The 20,052-nt window shown below is 34.0% G+C and overlaps 5 protein-coding genes across 6 annotated transcripts in view; 4 read left to right on the top strand and 1 right to left on the bottom strand.

Moving 5' to 3' along the window:
* LOC6640446 overlaps positions 1-9,486 on the top strand; it is a 36,327-nt gene extending 26,841 nt beyond the window's left edge. Inside the window, exons 3-8 of the mRNA XM_023182126.2 lie at positions 5,779-6,002; positions 6,066-6,283; positions 8,125-8,233; positions 8,301-8,422; positions 8,491-8,768; positions 8,832-9,486. Of these exons, the coding sequence (XP_023037894.1) occupies positions 5,779-6,002; positions 6,066-6,283; positions 8,125-8,233; positions 8,301-8,422; positions 8,491-8,768; positions 8,832-9,049 (1,169 nt within the window). The 3' untranslated portion in view covers positions 9,050-9,486. The remainder of the gene's footprint in view (positions 1-5,778; positions 6,003-6,065; positions 6,284-8,124; positions 8,234-8,300; positions 8,423-8,490; positions 8,769-8,831) is intronic.
* LOC26530302 lies at positions 9,486-10,132 on the top strand. 2 transcript variants are annotated; one of them, XM_047010163.1, is made up of 2 exons: positions 9,486-9,705; positions 9,760-10,132. In XM_047010163.1, the coding sequence occupies exons 1-2, from the start codon at positions 9,513-9,515 to the stop codon at positions 10,038-10,040; spliced, it is 474 nt and encodes a 157-aa protein (XP_046866119.1). In that variant the 5' UTR covers positions 9,486-9,512; the 3' UTR covers positions 10,041-10,132. The 2 variants fall into 2 exon arrangements, with proteins under 2 accessions (XP_046866119.1, XP_023037936.2); XM_023182168.2 differs by having other exon boundaries at positions 9,644-9,705; positions 9,825-10,132.
* An 820-nt stretch (positions 10,133-10,952) lies between these two features.
* LOC111518373 (AT-rich interactive domain-containing protein 3A-like) lies at positions 10,953-11,688 on the top strand. The gene is made up of 2 exons (XM_023174894.2): positions 10,953-11,317; positions 11,385-11,688. The coding sequence occupies exons 1-2, from the start codon at positions 11,045-11,047 to the stop codon at positions 11,592-11,594; spliced, it is 483 nt and encodes a 160-aa protein (XP_023030662.2). The 5' UTR covers positions 10,953-11,044; the 3' UTR covers positions 11,595-11,688.
* A 284-nt stretch (positions 11,689-11,972) lies between these two features.
* On the top strand, positions 11,973-15,623 carry LOC6639911 (alpha-1,3-mannosyl-glycoprotein 2-beta-N-acetylglucosaminyltransferase). The gene is made up of 7 exons (XM_002063235.4): positions 11,973-12,140; positions 12,197-12,986; positions 13,052-13,482; positions 13,544-13,648; positions 13,710-13,800; positions 13,866-14,036; positions 15,313-15,623. The coding sequence occupies exons 2-7, from the start codon at positions 12,498-12,500 to the stop codon at positions 15,424-15,426; spliced, it is 1,401 nt and encodes a 466-aa protein (XP_002063271.1). The 5' UTR covers positions 11,973-12,140; positions 12,197-12,497; the 3' UTR covers positions 15,427-15,623.
* Positions 15,624-16,034: 411 nt separating this feature from the next.
* LOC6639912 (ventral anterior homeobox 2b) lies at positions 16,035-19,708 on the bottom strand. Its single transcript, XM_023174839.2, has 2 exons — positions 19,309-19,708; positions 16,035-16,858 (listed from the first exon to the last, which is right to left on the bottom strand). Exons 1-2 carry the CDS (start codon positions 19,637-19,639, stop codon positions 16,035-16,037), a joined length of 1,155 nt encoding a protein of 384 aa, XP_023030607.1. The 5' UTR covers positions 19,640-19,708.
* Between the last annotated feature and the right edge of the window lie 344 nt (positions 19,709-20,052).

Here is a 20,052-nt window from a genome sequence, read left to right as displayed (position 1 = left end):
TTTATTTATATATTTTTTAAATTTAGATACGAATTACATAAGAACAAGAGACCGTTCAAAATCCTTCCCTAAACCAAGTGTCGAAAATTTTCGAGCAATTGGATCACGCCTCCTCTTTGTGTGATAATTTAAAAGAAAAAAATCTAAATTCCAGTTAATTCCTGAGATTTTACGAAAAATATTAACCAAAAAATATCCCTTTCAGTGGTTTTCCTATAAGTCTGATTATATGTACAATACACTTATATTGTAGGATCTGACGGTAAATCTATATTGAAAAATTTTAAGATTCCAGGGATAGGCAATCTATAACACTTATGTAGAACTAACTGGTGTCTAGTAAAATTCTCATTAAATTAATCATTACTTTTTAATAAGGTATGTTTTATTTATAAAAGTAGTATGAAAAGATTGTTGAAATATATAACATTAAGTCCATACGTCACTTGTCTCTCATATATCTTCCCTTTCCGAATAAATCGTTTTTTTTGAGCAAGCAAATACGTTTACTTAGTAGCCATATCATAAAACTAAGTAATCAAAAAGGACTGATATGATTTCTGATCTTAATTAGATACCAAAATTGTCTTCGAACTCATTTTGATACTTAATTACTGATTGCTAATTTGGCTAATTGGCAAAGGGTATTCAATATTCTTTACATCTAACAAACTGACCATCTGTGATTTTTTTTTTTTTGTTTTGAATTTTTCTAATTTATTTTGTATGCATGGCCGTTAAGTGTAATTGGTCATTGAGAGAAGGAGAAAGAGACACTAAAAAACAAAAAAACAACCAACTAACGTCCAATGCGGGGAAAAGGAGTTAGAAAGGAGGCATGTCAAGAGTAGGAGAGTGTAGGTAAGGAGAGGGGCGGTAGACGTTAGCTAACCAGACATCTTGCTAAGTAAATTACCAGTATTTCCTGTGTGTATGTTGTGTGTTTATTTCTGTTTGTGGCTCTTAAGATTAATGATAATCGTGCGTCGTGTGTGTCAAGTAATTTCTTTTTCGATAACAGAGAAAGACGAAGAAAGAGAGAGAGAGAGACTGGGGAGAAAGGGGTAAATTGGAAGAATTCCTATAAGAATGTCATAAAAATGTGAAAGTCACACACACATAAAATTGGTCTTAAAAAAAAACAAATCGTTTTTACTCAATTTTTTTTTTTTTTGGCCAACAAGAAGAAGAATCTCTTTTTCTTAGGCTCGATGCCAACGGGCGTCTAACACTTTTTCCAAAAAATAAATAAAAACCAACCAACTAAACAGCCAAAGAATCTTGTCGAGAAAACGTGACTGGAATCCCACACACAACAGACACAACGTTGAGTCACTTGAAAGAGAAGAGAAAGATAGGGTAGGGGGAGGTTTGGGAAACAATTGCATAATCTAGCCAAAGCCAAGGCAAAATGGTCATGGCCAATTGCAATTGGAATCGCAATTGCACTTGCCCGCAATGACACAACTCCAAACTTGAAATGCTACAAGAGAAACAGAAGGAACGAGAGGTAAGGAAAGGAAAGTAAAGTTTGTTGAGAGTTAGAAGTTACTTGCCACACAGCAAGTCTGGGGCATGATGCCTCAAACAATTGTTGAAAATTGCCAAATGCCACCAAGTAGTTTGCTAGTGCTGGATGGCTGGTTGGTTGGTTGCTTGGTTGGCGGTAGGAGTTAACGTTAAATCGAAGTTAGAACAGTTGCTGTTGGCATTGCTGTTGTTGCATGTCTTTCCCACCTTTCTTCTTACCTGACTGTTGCCACCGCCGAAGCCGCCGGGCGATGAGTTGATGTTGCCATTTGCATGGCCAATGATTTCGTTGATTTTGTCTTGGGCTACCACTTTGACTTGGCTTAAGCTCTCTTTATACACTATTGAAAAATGGCATGATTTTCTATGTAATCATTCAATATTACATAATTTCTCATAGGATTTATGGTGGTTTATTAGTGAAATGATTTTCATAATTTATTTCATAAAAGAATTATTTGGTGCAATACCGAATCTAAAGTTTTTTGACGGAGTTGCAGTTTAAAGTGTTTTTAATACTAACTCAAATACGATATTACATTAATATAACTTACCTTATTTTTGGGATTTTTTTTATTTAATGTATTTAATATTTAGTGTGAATATTTATTATGTTCTTTTATTGCCAAGAATTCTTGTTTTGAAACTTATAAAAGAAATTTTTGAAAGTAGATCAAAGATACATATATGTAATATATATACATAATATATAAAAACATTAAGATAGTTGTAAGATAGATGGATGCCCAGTAGCGACTCTAAGGCTTCGATAAAGGGGAAATGTCCCCCTAAAGTATGCTATGCGCATATCAAAAATTCGCTAAAAATAATCTTGGATCAATTTTATACAATTTTAAAAGTACAAGACATATGATAAGTCATGAATTTGTTAAAAATAATGAACACTTTTGCAGTCTATTGCATACTTAAAGGGGCAAAGTTTCCTTAATTTAAATCCTTAAATCCGCCTACGACAATTCATAGCAATTTGTTCAAGATTTAAGAGAATAATTGAGAGTTTATCGTTACTTTAGGGTAATGATAAATCGTTGAAACATTATTGGATTTCTATATATATTTAGGGTAAAAATTAAGATTAAAATAGAATCTTTGCAAAGAGGATCTTAGAAAACCATAAGCTTCAATCAAACTTTATCATATTGGGAATATTTTGCCTAAAGTTATTTGAAACCCAAAAAATTTGATTAAAATACAAATATTGTGAAGCCTTCTAACCTTCGCTAAATTGTCTCTTTTGTCTCAAATTGCAAAGGACAAAAAAAGTTGGGAAAGGGTATAAAACTTTTGTCTATGCAAAGCGCTTGACTTCTGTTGTAGTCGGTTGTTATATTGATTTGTGCATTCATTTGATTGTCGTGGTGCGGTGACTCGCCAAAAAATAATAATAAAAAAAAGAAAAACATAAAAACGAATATTTCTATTTCCTGAGAATTTGCACTGCGGGTCATTTTGCTTTTGTGTGTCTGCCGCGCTCTGTGCTCTTCTGTCCTCTCCCCCCCACCCTGTTTGGCTAGTCCTAATGTAATTTCTTTTTAAATTTATTGTTAATGGAACTTTATGCTTTGGCCTGAGAAATGAAGAGGGGAAAGAGTCTGCTTGGTTTTGCTCCTCCTTCTCTGAATTCTGGTTAGCCAGGCTGCATGATGTTCATGCATGTGGCACGTTTTGCCTGCCGATTTGTCAGGTTCACCCAAAAAAATGCTAATGCCCAGTCGAACAAATTGGCCAAAAGCCAAATGTGGGTTAAGTGTCTCTTTTTAAGACAAAAGCGGCAAAAAGGTTCTTGTTTGATTCTCACGATTTGGTTTTGGTCCATAAAAAATGGTGTCAAATAAATTGTAATCAGTTTACGAACAAATTGAGAAAGAGGGTGAGAGATAGCAACATAAAAATTCAATAAGCATAAAACTTTCAAGCAAAAAAAAAAAAAAAAACCATAAAAATTTATATCCATTCGAGTGGTATGTGTGTAGGTACTTGTGGGCGCTAATGTCAGCCAGTTGGATAGTTTGTTTGGCTGTTTGATTGTTGGCAGTTTAATTACAACATTCAAGACAAATTCAAGTTCTTTTTTCCGTTTGCTAGATTCTCAATGGCCATTTGTCATGTCGTTGGGTAATCAAGAGATAGAAAAGTCGTTGCAATTGCATTCACAGATAGAAGATGGCATCCTTAATGCTCTTTCTCTCTGTCAGTAAGATGGATTTCTTTTTATGGACGACATTGCTGTCAATTACCGGAAATTGTCGTTGTTAGATTCAGTCTCAGTTTCCACTCTCTTTGTTTGTAGCGCCACTTGCCGAGGTTGGTCGAGGTCTCGAGATTGTCTTGGGCCTACTACACCCACCTTGAAATTTCTACTTGGATTACATTCTTAACTGGTGCATTTCGTTTTTAATTGCCTGCGGCTTTTTGTATTTCCGCATTTGTATACGTTTTTTCCTTTTTCTTAATTTCATTATCGTGTGTTTGTGAAACCAACAATGCAGAGGTTGGGTCTCAGTTTACAATCGTGGGTTCATTTAATGATAGTGGGCAAATAAACCATGAAATGAGCTAGAAGATTGCAATTATCAATGCACAGGCATTCATCATAGATACAATTTGTACATGGCACTTGACTTGAATGCTGAAATGGGTTTGATTAGTTCCAATGACATTTAAAGTATTGCGTTAAAATATATTAAAAATTTAAATAAATATAGAATTAATTTTTAATTTCGTTGTAGAAATTGCCTGAAGCTGAGATAACGGAAAGGCAAATAAATAATTTGAAAATAGCTACACAAATTTGTTTATTTTTCTTGGATTTTCCCTATAGATATGTATTAGTTGATTTTTGCCAGTTTTATAAATTACTTTTTTTGGGAATTAAATACGTGATTCAGAATTCCTTAAAATTAAAGGTCTTAATTTCTGTAATTGTAGTTATGTTTTAAAAGTTATAACTTGTATAAGAATAGGTATATTTTTAAAATTTGATACAAGATGTTAAAAGATTAATTAAAAAAATTCATAATATATCAATATGATTTCTGTATGGTTTCATTCACACACTAATAAAATGAGTTTATTCGAATTGATTATTATTATGGATCTAGGAGAGGACAAATGAGGGGAATTTGCTTACAAAATAATGCAATAAGCAGTCCAGAAATGCAATTTTTTTTAATAAAAAAGTTGCTAAATATCTTTTGGATAAAAAAATCCTAAAAGCCATACGAAAAGTTTAAAATTTGTTGCAAATTATGAATACTTTCTCAGCCTACTGCATACTTTTGGAAACAAATTTTCTTTCATATTTCGCTTAGATACGTCTTTGCACATATTAGGAAAATTATTCTATATTTTCATATATTTAACTAATTACTTTGAAAACTAATTACTTGAAGCTTGAAAATAATTATTTCTTAAAGCTTTCCGAAAAGAATTTATAATGTATCTTCAATCACTCTATGGATATCTTCTGTGAAACATCAAATCAATCTGAACATAAAAGATGCAACAACAAGTTTCACTTGCCACAATTTAATTGCTTGTAAATTTTTCATAGTAAAATTGATGGAAATTTTGCACATTAGAACGAAGATTAAGTACTTAGTGGGAAATTATTTAAATTAGCTTTGGCTAGTTAATGCTGATGTGGCGGCTGCTGCTGTTGCTGCTGCCACACAGTAAATCCTAGGCCATTTAAGCTACGGCTCCGGCACCGATAATTTAGCCTCATCTAAGCAAAGTCCAAAGAAGTGAAGGAGAACCCAAATCATATAGATAGAGAGAATCATCAGGCACACACATGTTCGATGGTAATAAGATTTTGATTGCCATGTCCAGTCGGTAGACTGAAACCAAACCAAACCAAACCAGAGCACCGGGTAAGCTTGTCTGTCGAGACTGGGGTGAGACTAAAAACAAAAAAAGTAGCCCTGCGAGTTTATTAAGATTCGCGCGACTCAATAAGCGATCAAGAAAAACAAAAGACTTAGGCAACAAACTGGTCAGCCAGTCAGCCACTTCACTTCCTTCGCCACGATGGCAATTATGTTCGTATGCATTTTAGTGTCTCGTACGCCCGCCTGTTTCTACAAGTAGGAGCAGCAGAAGGCGGAGGAGGAGGAGGAGTTGGCCATAGCGACATGGTAGCCCAGTTAACCAATTTTTAATAGCAACATTTTCAACATTTTTTACATTTTTTCTAACATTTTTGTTCTAATTTCATCATTGCAGGCTCTCACAAAGTCCATTGCTCTGAGGATCAAATGCGTGTGGATATTGGTTTGCCGCTAGATGAGAAAAGTAATTCCACTCTGCCATTAATCTACTTGGAGGGTCTCAAGGGTTATCCGGATGTACGCTGTCAACCGGAAATTGATGGCTCTTTGGCGGTCTTCAAATTGTCATTAAGTGATTTTTATGAATGTGGTGTAACGCGTATGGTCAATCAGTTGACGGTAAGTCAAAATCTAATAGTTAATAAAGTACTTAATCTAACTCTCCAATCTTTTGCTTCTTAGGGCAAAAAAGTCTATTATCACAAAATCATTATTGAATCATCGAATAGCAAAGAGATTGTCAGTGTTAAATGTATAACGACAAGCAATTCGGGTCCAGTTTATAATGTTATGATGAATGCCTCAACAACTAGCTCCAGTTCCAGTGGCAGTTCCGATTTCAGCACTATGCATGGTCTAGTCAAACGCGATGTCTTGCCAGCAGGTTTCCAGGAACCAGAGTAAGATTTCTTTATTTTTTTTTTTTTTTTTTGCTTTTACGATCAATCTATGCAAAATTGTATGGGATATTAAATGCCCGCCATGGGGACTAACTAAGTGTCCACAACGCCTAAGTCTAGGCTCTAGATCCAAGTCCCCAGAATCTGGGCTGTCCCACAGGGCCATAAATCAAAAAGGCAGAGCCATTACCAAAGGGTAATTAAGCTTCAAATCGATGCCCGGCGGCAATTTAATTATGAGGCGTGGCAATAGGGTCTCCTCTTATGGTTCCACTTCTTCCTCTTTACGTACAATGTTTGTTTTACGAGTTGGGAGTGGTTGCGAATCCTTTGCTAAATCTTAATGAGTTGTTCAACTTGGGTGGGGAAACGACACTCACTAAAAATTCAAATGTTAATTTCGAAAATTACTAACAATAAGTATATATCGTAACTAGTTCTTTAAATGGCTTAAAAAGCACAGGAAGTGTAAGATATATTAGATGATAGAAAATGGGTAAATTTATTAGAAATTCAACTAGTTTTAGGATTAGAATAATGTGCATGAGATATCTAATTATAAAACTAGTCAAGACAGTTAGCCATCTTTACAGGGGGAATGGCCACATCATCCACATGGAATAAAGCGTATGTGTTCAGATCCAAATAAGAGAGGGGAAATTATTTTGGAACAAATTCTTTACAACCTAATATTCTAACGCCATTAAATTAGGTCTTTAGGACTTCCGTTTCCTCAATGTGTTAATTGTATTTGGGTCGAAATTATAAGACACAAGTGGGTTTATGGATTTAAAATTCCAACTAAAAAGTTTAGGATACTAAAACATGGACAAATTTGAACTAGTTCCTTACCTTAAAGAATTTGATTCAAATGTTAACGTGCTAATGAACATGGGTTTTGAAATTGAAAAGATATCTATGTCTATAAAAAGATAGAAAATTGAAATTGTAGTATTATAAGTAGTAGTAGAATAATTATTATTCCATTTACTCAGGAAGGTCTAAACCTGTATACTTCAATAGCAAATTTTTTTTTTATTATTATTAATTTATTATTATTTCGTATTATAATTCTAAAAGGCAGTTCCATCGGAAATAGTGTAAAATAAGGTGGATTAAGCTTGCTGTAAGATATAACTTAAACATTATATAATTCAATTAGATTTCAAATTATTAGTAAATGAAAAGAACTAATTGAAGAATACTTAAATGATCAGAGCAGAATATCTGCAAATTTAAAATGGAGTTTAAAGAGAAATCAATATATGTCAAACTTGAATTTAAACAGGAGATAGTGAATAATGATTTTATTCTTGTTTAAATAAATTAACTCTTAACTTATAGACAACCTAGAAAATAATCTTTATTTTTTTACCATATATTTTCGAAATAAAATTTTAAAAAATAGATTTTTTCCCGAAATATTATTAATTTTTTCGATAAGCTTTTCTTAATATGTAATTTAACATTGTTCAAGTATTTTATCTAACATTGTTATAAGTTTGATTTATTTTAAGAAACAATTTTAAAAATTCCATTTGCACTTTTTTCCGACAAATATCAATAATTTTTTCAATAATCTTTAGTTTAAGTATTAATTAATTATCTAACATTGTTAAAAGTGTGAGTTAGTTTTAGCAAAACCCATGAAAAAGTTGTTAATCATTATTGTTGATCAAGAAAGATTTTTATGGAACCTAAATAGCTCAAAATTAATGATCTTTCTTAAAGAAAAATCTAAAAAGAAATTGATATCCAATATATAACTAATAATGCTAAGGGTCACTTATTTAAACATTTTTAAAGCAAGATCTTTCTTAATTTACTTCTTCTTATTACAGAGATCTAGAGATCACCACATCTCTGACCAAACGTGCGCCAGAACCCCGTCTATCAATTGGTGTGAGTCAAGATGGACAAAAGTTTACCAGAGATTTGACAGTGAAATCGGTGAGTTAATTAAATAAAACCTTAATTATTTAACCTACTTTAAACGCATGAAATTTCTATATATCAGGGCACTCCATTAACCATGGAAATTAATTTGGACGAGGATTCGGCTCCAGTTTATGGTTTGGGTGTAAATTATCTAGATGTAACCGATACACACACTTCCTCAGAGACTTTGATTTTCAAAGGGTAAGTCTAACTAAGGAAAAGTTCTTAAATTGTCCGAGACTTACTCGAGTTTTCCTTTAAATTTTTAGCTGCACAGTGGATCCGTATTTGTTTGAAAATTTCAATACGATTGATGGTGATATTTTGAGTGCTAAATTTAAGGCTTTCAAATTTCCCGATTCATCGTATGTGCAATTCCGTGCCACGGTGAATGTGTGTCTGGACAAGTGTCTGGGCACTCAGTGTTCCAACAATCAGGTTGGCTTCGGTCGTCGACGCCGGCGTGAGATCAAATCGGCCAACAAGGTCTATGAGATTTCATTGGCCATGTTCCTGCAGGTGAACGATATTGAAGGTGTCAATAAAAGTAAGTTTACTTAGATGACATATTTAAATAGTTTAACTTATATTAATATATATTTATTTTTAGATGAAGTTCTGCAGCTGGAGGAGAAGCTACGCGAATTGAAGCTGGCCAATCAGCGTTTGGCAAGGAATAGTCGTGGCAATAATTTTGCTGCCGCCAGCTCGGAGCCAGCATTTGTGGTAGATGAACGAGAGTTGGGCCATTTCAGTTCGGGAGCGAGTTCCAAAGAATTTGCCCTCATAGCGTCAATAATTCTGGCTCTCAGTTGGCGTCTTGTGTAAATAAAAAACGAAAAAAAATATGTAAATCTCAATAAAAAAAAAAAAACAAAAAAATAATAATGGCTGGAAGCGAAGAGAAAAAAATGTGTTAATCAGGTTGCGAGAAATTGTGCAGTGGCAATAATTAAACCCAGAAAACAGAAATAATAATACTAATATATATCTAATATATATATATATGAATATATATATAAACTTATTACTTTATATAACTGCCATTTACTTAACGTAACTTAACTTAACTTAAGCTAAAGAATTTCATTTAAACTTGGCAGAGATCAACAGAACAAAGCAACAAGAGAAACAAGAGTAAAAAAGAAAACATTTTAAGCACCTACTAGTCTTCTAAGTATAACTATTAAGCTAAATTAATTAATAACTAAAACGAAAAACCGATAACTAATTGAAATATACTAAATAAAAAGAAAACAAAAAAACAAACATCATTTATACTTAGTCTAATATGTTAGCATTTCAAAAATCGATCTATATATTCGTGTATTTTCTTTGTATTACTGAGGCTTTTCGCATTCCACGAAAACTAAAAAGTCAATATCTCTATGAAAATCCCACAACTGGAAAAGTTGAGGAAACGATTCTAGATTCAGACTATTCTAGAGTTTCTGAAGTTGATTGGAAAATATTTGACAAAAATGGTAAATTAATAAATTGAAACTAGCTTTCCTTTTGATCAAAATTAATCCTCACAGTCTTTACGTTGACCTCCAAAAAACCATTGCCATTTGTGTGTAAATCAACGGCATCATATTACAAGGATTATGGATGGCTGAACATTAAGCAGCGAAATGATATCATTAAATCACCTCGTCCATATCTCAAAGAATTACGTGACATTATGTATGAGAATGCGAATGCTGAGATGTGCCATCAGCCCGAAATGTTAAATGTGCTTCAGTTTCTCGAGTGTCAAGTGCGAAGGCATATGCGTTTGGAATTGGAAGTGCCTAATTATCCAGTTGAACCTAAATAAGACTCAATTTTAAAATAACCGCCAAATAGTGTACTTTTGACTTTCGATTTGTTATCGACGTGGTGAATAAAAAAGACATTTATTTCCAAAAATGGTGTCGAAATTGGTTTGCAGTGTGCATTGTCCTCGGTTTCAAGAATCTTTTTGTAAAACACAAAATTCTTTATTTCATTTCTGAAAATTTTTTAAAAATTATTTTCGCTCCTTTTTGGTTCTGAATGGAAATTTAAAAAAAAAACTTCAGATTCGTAATAAACGGACACCAAGAAAGTCAGAATACGAAATTTCATGAAAATTTATCCATGTTCCGCTTTGCCACCCTTAAATCAGGCCGAAAGTACCTTTATAATAGCACAATCACTGGAAATAATTTTAAGAGACACTTTTCTACTAAAAAGATATCTGTTCAGGGAATTTTTAAGGCCTAACATCATTCAAATCGGTTCTGTTTGAAAAACAATGGGTCATACATATGTCCATAAATATTTAAAAAGCCCCAATTGCTTTAAATTGTTAGGAAATGCAATTTATTTCAAAAATACAGGGTTCCTATGTTCTTCTTAACCCTACTTGCCCATCATTTATGAACCTAGCAAGGAACTAAGGGGGGTTCTTAAACAGGGAAGTCGAGTTAAAAAATGAGATATCAAATATTTGCATTGAAGACCGTTCGCTTACAGGGTAATTTTTTCTTTTACAGAATCAGAAAAATATATAATTTTAAACCGTTTTTTTATAAGGTTATCTTGAAAAATTATCGTTTGTTAACTGATTTAAACCCAACTGTTTGTTAAAATTTTGGGCCCCCTAATTTTAAATCCTGGCTACGCTCTTGAAGCTGAGTGGCCTGTTGCAGCTGTGAAATCAGCTGTTTCTGTTATGATGGTGAATAAAATTTGCAACACACCGCAATACAATTAAAGTGAACTCAACTAAATATAAAGTTTTCTGTTATTTTTAAGCTAAATATTTGAATAATTTGGCGATTTATATGGCCAAAAACGATGCCCAGGCCAAAGTCGGGAGTGAAAATCGTGGGGCAAAGTCGTAAGGCTCCATTAATGGCTAAAACGCCACGCTTGACACCAGGCGAAACGGAGTTGCTGCGAATTTATAAAATTGATGATGATCCTGAGAGAGGTCCTTGGCTGGATCGCCTGTTCGGTTATATGAAGCAACGCGGTACACCGATACGCAAATGCCCGAAAATTTTACGTGATCTCCTCGATATCTATAAATTATATCAACTTGTGAAGGCAGGCGGTGGTTATGCTGAGGTAAAGTCAAGACCATCTCTGCCATATTTTTGACACTTACATAAATATTTGCTTACATATATTTCAGGTCACCAAGAAAGGCCTGTGGAACGAAATCGCTCTAAAACAAGGCATAGATATCAAATTGGCCACAAGCGCCACAACAAGACTTCGTATACATTATTGCCGAACTATTTTGCCCTTTGAATGCCATTTTGATCGTGATGGAGTTGATCCTTTACAGGTGGAGGCGGATGGTAGGAAGCCCAAGAGTACAGGTACACTAACGCTCTTTTAAGTTCCTCGAGTTGGGTTGACCAAACTGGCCATTTGTGAAAAATTAAGCTTGTTTTATTAGCTTTTAGTAAATAAGTTAGCCTAGTAAGTTATATTAGCTTTAGTTCAAATAAATCTAAAAGAAAAATGATTGTTTACACTAAATATCTAAAATATGTTTTTTTAAAATAGGTGTAAAAGGGGTTAAAATTACAAATTTATAATTGGAAATTAATTTTAATTGCTTAACATTTTACTTTTCTTGTTGATGCCCGAATTCAACAATGGATGGCGCCAGTGGGAAGATGTAGATGTAGATACATGTCAAATTCTACATGTAAGGCAACAACTGTTATCGACTATCGATATTTTTCTCACAGCTGTTGATTTGCACTGCTCTTCATTATCAACAAAACGCCAGCCAATATATATCCAAGTCCAGAACAGAATTATTAAACAATTGCACCGCTAATGAGCAGAATACTAGCCGATACACCCACAAACCGTTCCCCCATCCCCGTATATTTAGCAACGTGTCAATTTCACGGTACGCTAAATTCAATTTAAGGTGAGACATACACACAGAAAATAAATCAACAAAATTGATGTGATTATTCGCTCTAGAATATCTCGAATACATTTGTGGACAACGGAGGCGATGGCTAAAAACTCGAAATGGAAAAATGATTACTCCAAATAGCCTAGGGCCACGGTCAAAGGGCTTCCAAATTGTTATATTCACATCACCAACAGGACCAGCAGCACGACCACCGAAACGGAGGACTACAACGACTCCAATTCCTATTATTCCTTGCCAGCAAAGCTAAGCGGGAACGTGAACATCTCCCACCACCAAAAAAAGTAATCTCATATTTCCTTATACACCACCCCCGCCCACCCCTTTTGGAACAAGCCCAGTTCGAAGATGCGTTCCCGCAAAGTGCTGTTAGTGATTGGTTTTTTGATTACGTGGACCTATGTCACCTATTACATATTGCTACGCAGCACTGGGACTCATATGACCTATTTTCAAAAGCAAAAACTGGTTCATTTGGGCGATCAAGCGAGAGAGCAAAGTCAACATAGTCGCAATCTGAATAGAAATGTTATAGAATTTTTAAAAATTAAATATTTAGAGCATACACAACAACAAATATCCTCAACAACGCCCCGAATTAGCATAGTGGCAGCTGAGATATCCAATGAATTGGTGGACCAACAGCAGCAGGAACAAATAGGAGAGGAGGACCCATCAAAATCTCGTAAAATACCCACTCAGACATATCTCTCGAATGGTGAACCAGTTATACCCATTTTGGTATTCTCCTGCAATCGGATAACGGTGAAAAAATGTTTGGACAATCTAGTGCAATATCGTCCCAGTGTCGAACAGTTTCCCATTATTGTGTCACAGGTGAGTTGAGATAAATTCTTATCTCTTTGAAGTAATCTTTACATTTTTTTGCTTCCATTTTCTAGGACTGTGGCGATGAGCCGACTAAAGAGGTGATACTCTCCTATGGAAATCAACTAACACTGATAGAGCAACCCGATTTAAGTGATATCAGAGTTTTGCCAAAAGAGAAGAAATTTAAAGGTTATTATAAGATAGCCCGTCATTATGGCTGGGCCTTAAATACCACATTTCAAGTGGGTTTCGAATTTGTGATCATTGTCGAGGATGATTTGAATGTGGCCCCAGATTTCTTTGAATACTTCTTGGGTACACATAAATTGCTCAAACAGGATTCCAGCCTGTGGTGTGTATCCGCCTGGAATGATAATGGCAAAGCAGCGGTCGTAGATGCATCCAGGCCCGAATTACTATATCGAACTGATTTCTTTCCGGGCTTAGGCTGGATGCTGACCAGAGATTTGTGGAGTGAATTGAGCGTAAAGTGGCCCAAATCGTAAGTCAAAGAAGAAGGTCTTGCAGTATTTATGCTTATATATAATTATCTACCATTTTAGCTTCTGGGATGATTGGATACGTCATCCTCAGCAACGCAAGGAACGTTCTTGCATTAGACCAGAAATCTCGCGTACTCGCACCTTTGGCAAAATTGGTGTTTCCAAGTAGGAACAATCTTAATTCTTATATGAAAGATGTGTTTATTAATATCATCTCTCTTTTTAGTGGCCTATTTTTTGACAAATATCTTAAACACATTAAGCTCAGTGAGGACTTTGTAAGATTTAGTAAAATTAATATGACTTATCTGTTAAAGGTAACTAACGATAATTTTACCTTTCTTATTTGTTTAATTAACTTATTTATTTTATATTTTAAAAGGACAATTATGATAATACATTTCTTCGTCAAGTTTATACCTATCCAATTGTCACCTATGATGAATTGAGACGTAATTTAATAGCAGCCGATGGACCAGTGCGAATACAATATACCACAAGAGACCAATATAAACGTATGACACGGCTGTTGGGTCTAATGGATGATTTTAAGGTAAATATTATGTATAGTTCAATTGAAGTCTTCAGCCTGAATAGTCTGAGAAGTTTGAGGACACGTCGTTTTTTTAAGAGTCAAACTAGACAACTATCTCACAATTAACCAACTGAGGAGTACAATTAAAATCGTAATATATAAACAAAATCTTTCCATTGGCAATCTTGAAATATTTGGTATGTCGAAGGAGACTAAATTAGAATTTAGTTAAAACCTTTGTGAATTAACTATCATGAAAGCTAAGTAAGAGTGATTCGACAGCTGAAATGTTCTGGCAAAGGGCAGATTAGATTTTAGTAAAAGCGTTAAAATTTATATATTTCAGCTTTCTAGCTGAGGACTTCTCTCTAAAGCTACGTGACTGCAAAACATTCGAAGGTTATCATGGAAAATTTAAAGTTTGTTTGTTTTGCAGTACGTTCACGTATGAAATTGCTTCATTGCATGGCGTGTTTTGAGCTAATCACTATAGTTATTCAATATTCAAGCATTAAAATGACGCGCACTTAAGCTAGCACACCGAAAAGAGTCAAGATCTACAGTTTGCCAAAAGTTCAAGGATCGCCAATTAGTTTCGTTATTATACTTTTACTTGTCTGTCCCTTAGTCGCATGTTTATCCCTCAAACTTATCCTTCCTAAATTAACCATCAACTTACATTTTTAGCATATAGCTGCTTTTAGTTTTTAGTTCAAACAATTGAGCACAAAACTAGCCAGACATCGACAAAAAATGAATTTCATTATTCACTGCTACTTTGAAATCTGTGTTTATTTTTTTTATAAGCGTGTCAAATTGATTAGCAACCAATTGCGATATAGAGCCAGACACTGTATATATTTGTTTCTACAAATGCTGGCAACTCAATTCCCTCGAGAATGTCTGAAAAAAATTTGTTTTTTTAATGACGTGTCTTCTGATTTTCTGCGCTTGAAATGATGTCGTTGAAATAGTTTTGTAGTTTCATAAAGTGTATAAAATTACACTGGGAACTAATAGAGGCAGATTATGAAAATGAGGAAAAGCCAAGCAAGTTGTTTGTTCTAAGAGATAAGGTAATGCAAATAGCTTTTATATTAGAACAATGAAACATTTTAGGAATGAAGAGCCACAGAACGAAGTGATGCTTTCTGTGTGGGATAAGGTAATGCAAATAGGCTGAATGAAAGGTTCAAAGGTCGAAAAATTTAAAGAGTTGTTAAAATCTCTTCAAATTATTATCAATCATATAACTTGAATTGACTTTCCAATATTTTTAAAATATTTTTTCCAGAGTGGTGTACCACGCACTGCCTATCATGGGATTGTATCATTCTATTATAACAAACGCCGAGTTCATTTGGCACCGAATGCCAATTGGAAGGGCTATGATTTATCCTGGAGCTAACATCACAAAAATTGAAGCGTGGCAAGGAAATGCAATACCAAAAAATAGTCCTACATATATTAGACATATATATATAAACTATAATTAATTTGTTATATCAATTTAAATTGGAACTAAGGAATCTCCTGCATAATGATATTTGAAACAAAGAGTCTCCACTAATGTAAATAAGTCACATATATTTTATGTTTATAGAATCTCTTTCTTTGTTTTTTTTTGTTTAACATTTCTTTGCAATTTAATTTAAGTTTAGGTATAATAATTTTAGATTTTAAGTTTTGACATTGCAACTCGAATTGGAATCTAAAACAACACAAAACAAAAAATGTAATTGTGATTTTTGAATGATTTAATTTATGACTAACGAAAAAACGGAAGAAAGAATCTACCCAAAACCCACAATGTAATATAGTAGAATCGGAGATCTTAAACTATTTGTGCCACTCTCTCTCAAGCCTAGTTATATACATACACCCCGCCCCCGAAACTCCAACCACTCCCACACATTTAACAAATATTTATATAAACATATTTTTTGTGTGTGCGTATAATATAATAATATACAGATATATATATAATAATAAATTATATAAAATTAATATATTTAATTATTCATCTTCATCAAGATGTTCGCAATCAATGTCACTATTTTCAGATTCTGAGTGTTGTTGCTGTTGTTGGCTATTGGATAAGGGATCGCGATACGAGTTAATGGAACTTCCAGAGTTTGGCTTTAGGAAATTTGCATTACTATCGCCAAAGACACGTTCCAATTCGGCCAGGCCATTGGATGATGATGATGATTCGGTTTCCGTTTCCAGTGGTAAACTGGCATATTTCATCTGCAAATATGCCTCACTAGGATGGCCGTGAAGTGGTTGCATTCCCGTGTAATCCACATAGGATTTGCAACGTGTCTTCGCCGTCATTCCTGCGGCAAAGGGCATGGCAAAGTTCAAAGGTTGACCGCGAGCCAATATCGAATTGCGGGCACTTTCCATTACACTGGCATTCGGTTGATATGGACGCATGGGTCCTGTAATCGCGGGACTATGTGACGTGGCCATGGGTGCAGCAGCTCCACCGCCATTCAACATAATGGATTGTATGGGTGTTGGTCCCGCCGGCGTTTGACTGAATAGCCAAAGTCTGTCACCCACTACCATGGGTCTGGCCAGTCCACCAATGCCCAGTTGGGCATAGTAATGGGAGGCCAATGTCTCCACATCGGAGGTGTATTTACGTTTCCATTTGGTGCGACGATTCTGGAACCAGATCTTTATTTGTGTTTCCGTCAATTGCAATTGCTTTGCCAGTGCCGTTCGCTTGGCCACCGATAAATATTTGCCACGTTCGAATTCCGTTTCCAATGCCTTGATCTGAGATGCTGAGAATGCAGTTCGAGGGCGTTTCTTTCGATCATCCTGAAGAGCTGCAAAAAAAAGAAGAAAAATAACAAAAAATAAGTGGCTTATCGACATTAATTGCTACCGACAGCAAATTGTTCGTTTGTCGATCTCTAAATTTAAATTTAAATTTACATTTTTTGGCTGTGCTTTGGTTTTTTTTTTGTTTTTGTTCGTGTGCATCAATTCATTTAACTTGAAATCTAATTGGTCATTTGACTAAAAACATTCTTTTTGTTTGACCGCAAACAAATTGCCATATAAATTGCCAAACCCCTCACCCGGCCCCCATCCTCTCTCTGCATCACCTCTGATAGATTCCCTCGAGATTTCTTTGTGTAGTTGCTTTTGACATTTGCATCATTAGCTCGCTCTGTGACATCCATTCAAAGCTTCATTATTTCTTATTATATCTCTTGTTTTTTGTTTTGTTTTTGTTTTCGTTTTTTTAAATTTCACGAATGACAGACAAGATCACTCAACCGTAAACATCAGTGGCAATTGAAGGGAAAGTATCTATAATTTGTAAATATTTAACTAATACAAATATACATTAAGGTATATCTAATCTAGAAAGTCATTTGTTTATTAGTTTGAAAGTATTCTAGTTTAAAAAACATATATATTAGTTTTAGCTTTTACTATGTGAAGAAAATATTGAAAAGTCCTTTTTTTTATCATTCTTTTCTGTACTGATGTTAAGTTTTCCAACTCCATATCGTTTTCATTCTTTGTTGCATCAAATTTAATAATATTTTCAAAACCAAATGCGTTGCATGACTTTTAGTTTGCTTATTATAATTTCGGATAGATTTTACAATATAAAGAAATGCCTACATTTTCTTGAATTCTGTAGAAAATGAACTCATTTTTTATCAACTTTTAAAATCAATTGAATTGTACGAAATTCCTTATCAAAGCTTTTGTCTCCTTTCAGATGGTATGTAAATTTAGGCTTTTAATTACTGCAGACATTTTATATATTATATTCAGCTAGATCGGCCCAGTTAATCACTTAGCTTAAAGGCAAAAATATAAATATAATAATAGTTCTCGGTTTATTACATCTAAACCTCAATATCAATTTTATATAGCTTCTATAGGTTTATATCCAAAAGTAAGCAAACGCTTTTCAATCATAAAACATAACAATCATTAGTTTAATATACTCATTAATGATTGTGTAAAATTTCATAAAGATCGGGCGGAAACAATCGGCATTCTGGTCTTTAATTCATTTTAAATACTTTTCCGCCTTCTCGTATATTTAAATGATAGATTTAAACAATGTTGATCTTAGCAAGAAGGAATCCGTTTCTATAGAATTCTAATTACAGATACAATTTCTAGAATGTGTTACTTAGGTAGGAAAAGTTTTATATCGAAAAGACCTAATTACAACATTTATCTGGAAACCAAAACAAATTTGGGAAATTTAATTAGACCGATTCAGGCCGATTTTTAAATGTAAATAATGTGTAAACTGCTACTGCTACTTCTTTTTACAAACTTAAACGAGTAATTGACTTAAATGTGATAATAAATGCATATACAGTGGTGGTCAGTGGGTTAGCACGTTTTTGTTTTTTTAACTTTGAATTTAATTTTCTCAGCTCCCAAGAAATTTAATGAATCATTCAATTTTCAATTTAGCTTACTGATTTGTTTTTGGGCTAATCGAAATACAATTGTTCAAAGTATTTTAACATTTGTAAACAAATAAACTGAAAGAAGTACTTATGTATATACATTAAGTGCTTTAGCTCTTTTATACGTTGGCAATAATATTTTTAACATTTTGAAACAAAAATGTCAACGAAGTAGAAAAAGTAAATTTTTTTTTCAGTTTGGAAAAAACCGAAAAACTAAATCCAATGCAATCCAAACCAAAAAAAAAACTTCTTTCTCGACCTTAGTCAAGATCTTAGATTTTAGTCAAGATACAAATTTGATTAAAACCTGAAGCGCTTAATCAAATATGTTGGAAAATACTAATAAATTTGCTGGATCCTTTGATGATGGAATGCATTTAACAACATGAAAAATTCGAATAATTTTTGGATTTCTAGAATAATTTTTCTAAATATTTGTTTCGATTGGAAATTGAATCAAGCACAAAATTCAATAAAAAAAATTTTTAAATGTTTAATATTGTCTACAGAATTGCCTACAATAATTTGAAAAAATTTCGAAAATGTCTAATATTGTCCACGGGAGTTACCCCTGTTGGGATTTTGAACTGAAAATTTTGGGAATTGTCATTACAATGCATCAAATTCCATTTAAAATATATCTATAGATGAATGTTAACACCCAAAAACCCTTGTCTTCATATGAAACGGACTGTCTATATAATATATTTTTCTAACTCTTACAAATTTTGAGCGTTAACTTTTAAACTTAATGATCCTCTCCTAATGTTTATAATGAGAGATAGAACCCTATAAAACCCTTGGGATACTCTTGTTATACACACCATTGCCATCATCCGAAGTCAAATCGTTGTCACTTTTGCCATCTTCCAGAGTGTCTTCGTCCAGGCAACTTGATGTGGCTGGACTTGAGACACGCGATGAAACAGAGACATCGATATCGTTATCAACTCCAGATCCACCCAAGTCATTTTGTAATGGTGGCGGATGTTGCTGTTGCTGTTGTTGTTGTTGCTGCTGATGTATTTGTTGTGTTTCATCGATTACTTCATAATTATGAGAACATGATCGAGGGGAACGCGTATCGGGTTTGGCCAAAATCTGTTCAATTGAAAAACTATGCGGATACCGACGGACAACAGATTGTGAATCCATTTTGTATACGATTCGTGTTCGTTTCGTTTCGATTCGATTTGGAACGAAGCCAGAGATCAGTGAACACAACAGCACGCGACGAATGTTTTCGAAAAACTAATTTCAATATGCCCAAGAAAGAATCCTTAACAAGATGCCAGATGAATTTGCCTCAATGGGCGGGATCTATGTAGATACATATATATGTGTATCCGTATGGGCACTTTCTATTGGCTCGTATGCAAAACATGTGTGTTTTATTTTTAAGATCTGTTCAGTTCTGTCTTTTCTGTTCTGTACCCCATCGCTGCTGTGTGTGTGTGTGTGCTGTGTGTGTGTGGGGTGTGGCCTACGTTTCTGTCGGCTATGATTAAAAGTCATAATTTTTGGCTAATTGTCTACAAGTAGAGCTATTTAATATTTCGATGGCGTTT

This window comes from Drosophila willistoni (genome assembly GCF_018902025.1).
Source record: "Drosophila willistoni isolate 14030-0811.24 chromosome 2L unlocalized genomic scaffold, UCI_dwil_1.1 Seg196, whole genome shotgun sequence".
In the NCBI taxonomy this organism is placed as follows: Eukaryota; Metazoa; Arthropoda; class Insecta; order Diptera; family Drosophilidae; genus Drosophila; species Drosophila willistoni.
The sequence above is the reverse complement of the archived record's forward strand: the minus strand, read 5'-3'. Positions and strand labels throughout refer to the sequence as shown.

Coding starts and splice junctions, on each gene's coding strand:
- LOC26530302 (XM_047010163.1), top strand. CDS start 9,513: ATGTTAGCATTTCAAAAATCGATCTATATATTCGTGTATTTTCTTTGT. Junction 9,706..9,759: donor GAAAATATTTGACAAAAATG/GTAAATTAATAA, acceptor TAATCCTCACAG/TCTTTACGTTGACCTCCAAA.
- LOC111518373 (XM_023174894.2), top strand. CDS start 11,045: ATGCCCAGGCCAAAGTCGGGAGTGAAAATCGTGGGGCAAAGTCGTAAG. Junction 11,318..11,384: donor CAGGCGGTGGTTATGCTGAG/GTAAAGTCAAGA, acceptor CATATATTTCAG/GTCACCAAGAAAGGCCTGTG.
- LOC6639911 (XM_002063235.4), top strand. CDS start 12,498: ATGCGTTCCCGCAAAGTGCTGTTAGTGATTGGTTTTTTGATTACGTGG. Junction 13,483..13,543: donor AGCGTAAAGTGGCCCAAATC/GTAAGTCAAAGA, acceptor CTACCATTTTAG/CTTCTGGGATGATTGGATAC. Junction 14,037..15,312: donor GTCTAATGGATGATTTTAAG/GTAAATATTATG, acceptor TATTTTTTCCAG/AGTGGTGTACCACGCACTGC.
- LOC6639912 (XM_023174839.2), bottom strand. CDS start 19,639: ATGGATTCACAATCTGTTGTCCGTCGGTATCCGCATAGTTTTTCAATT. Junction 16,859..19,308: donor GACTTCGGATGATGGCAATG/GTGTGTATAACA, acceptor TTTTTTTTGCAG/CTCTTCAGGATGATCGAAAG.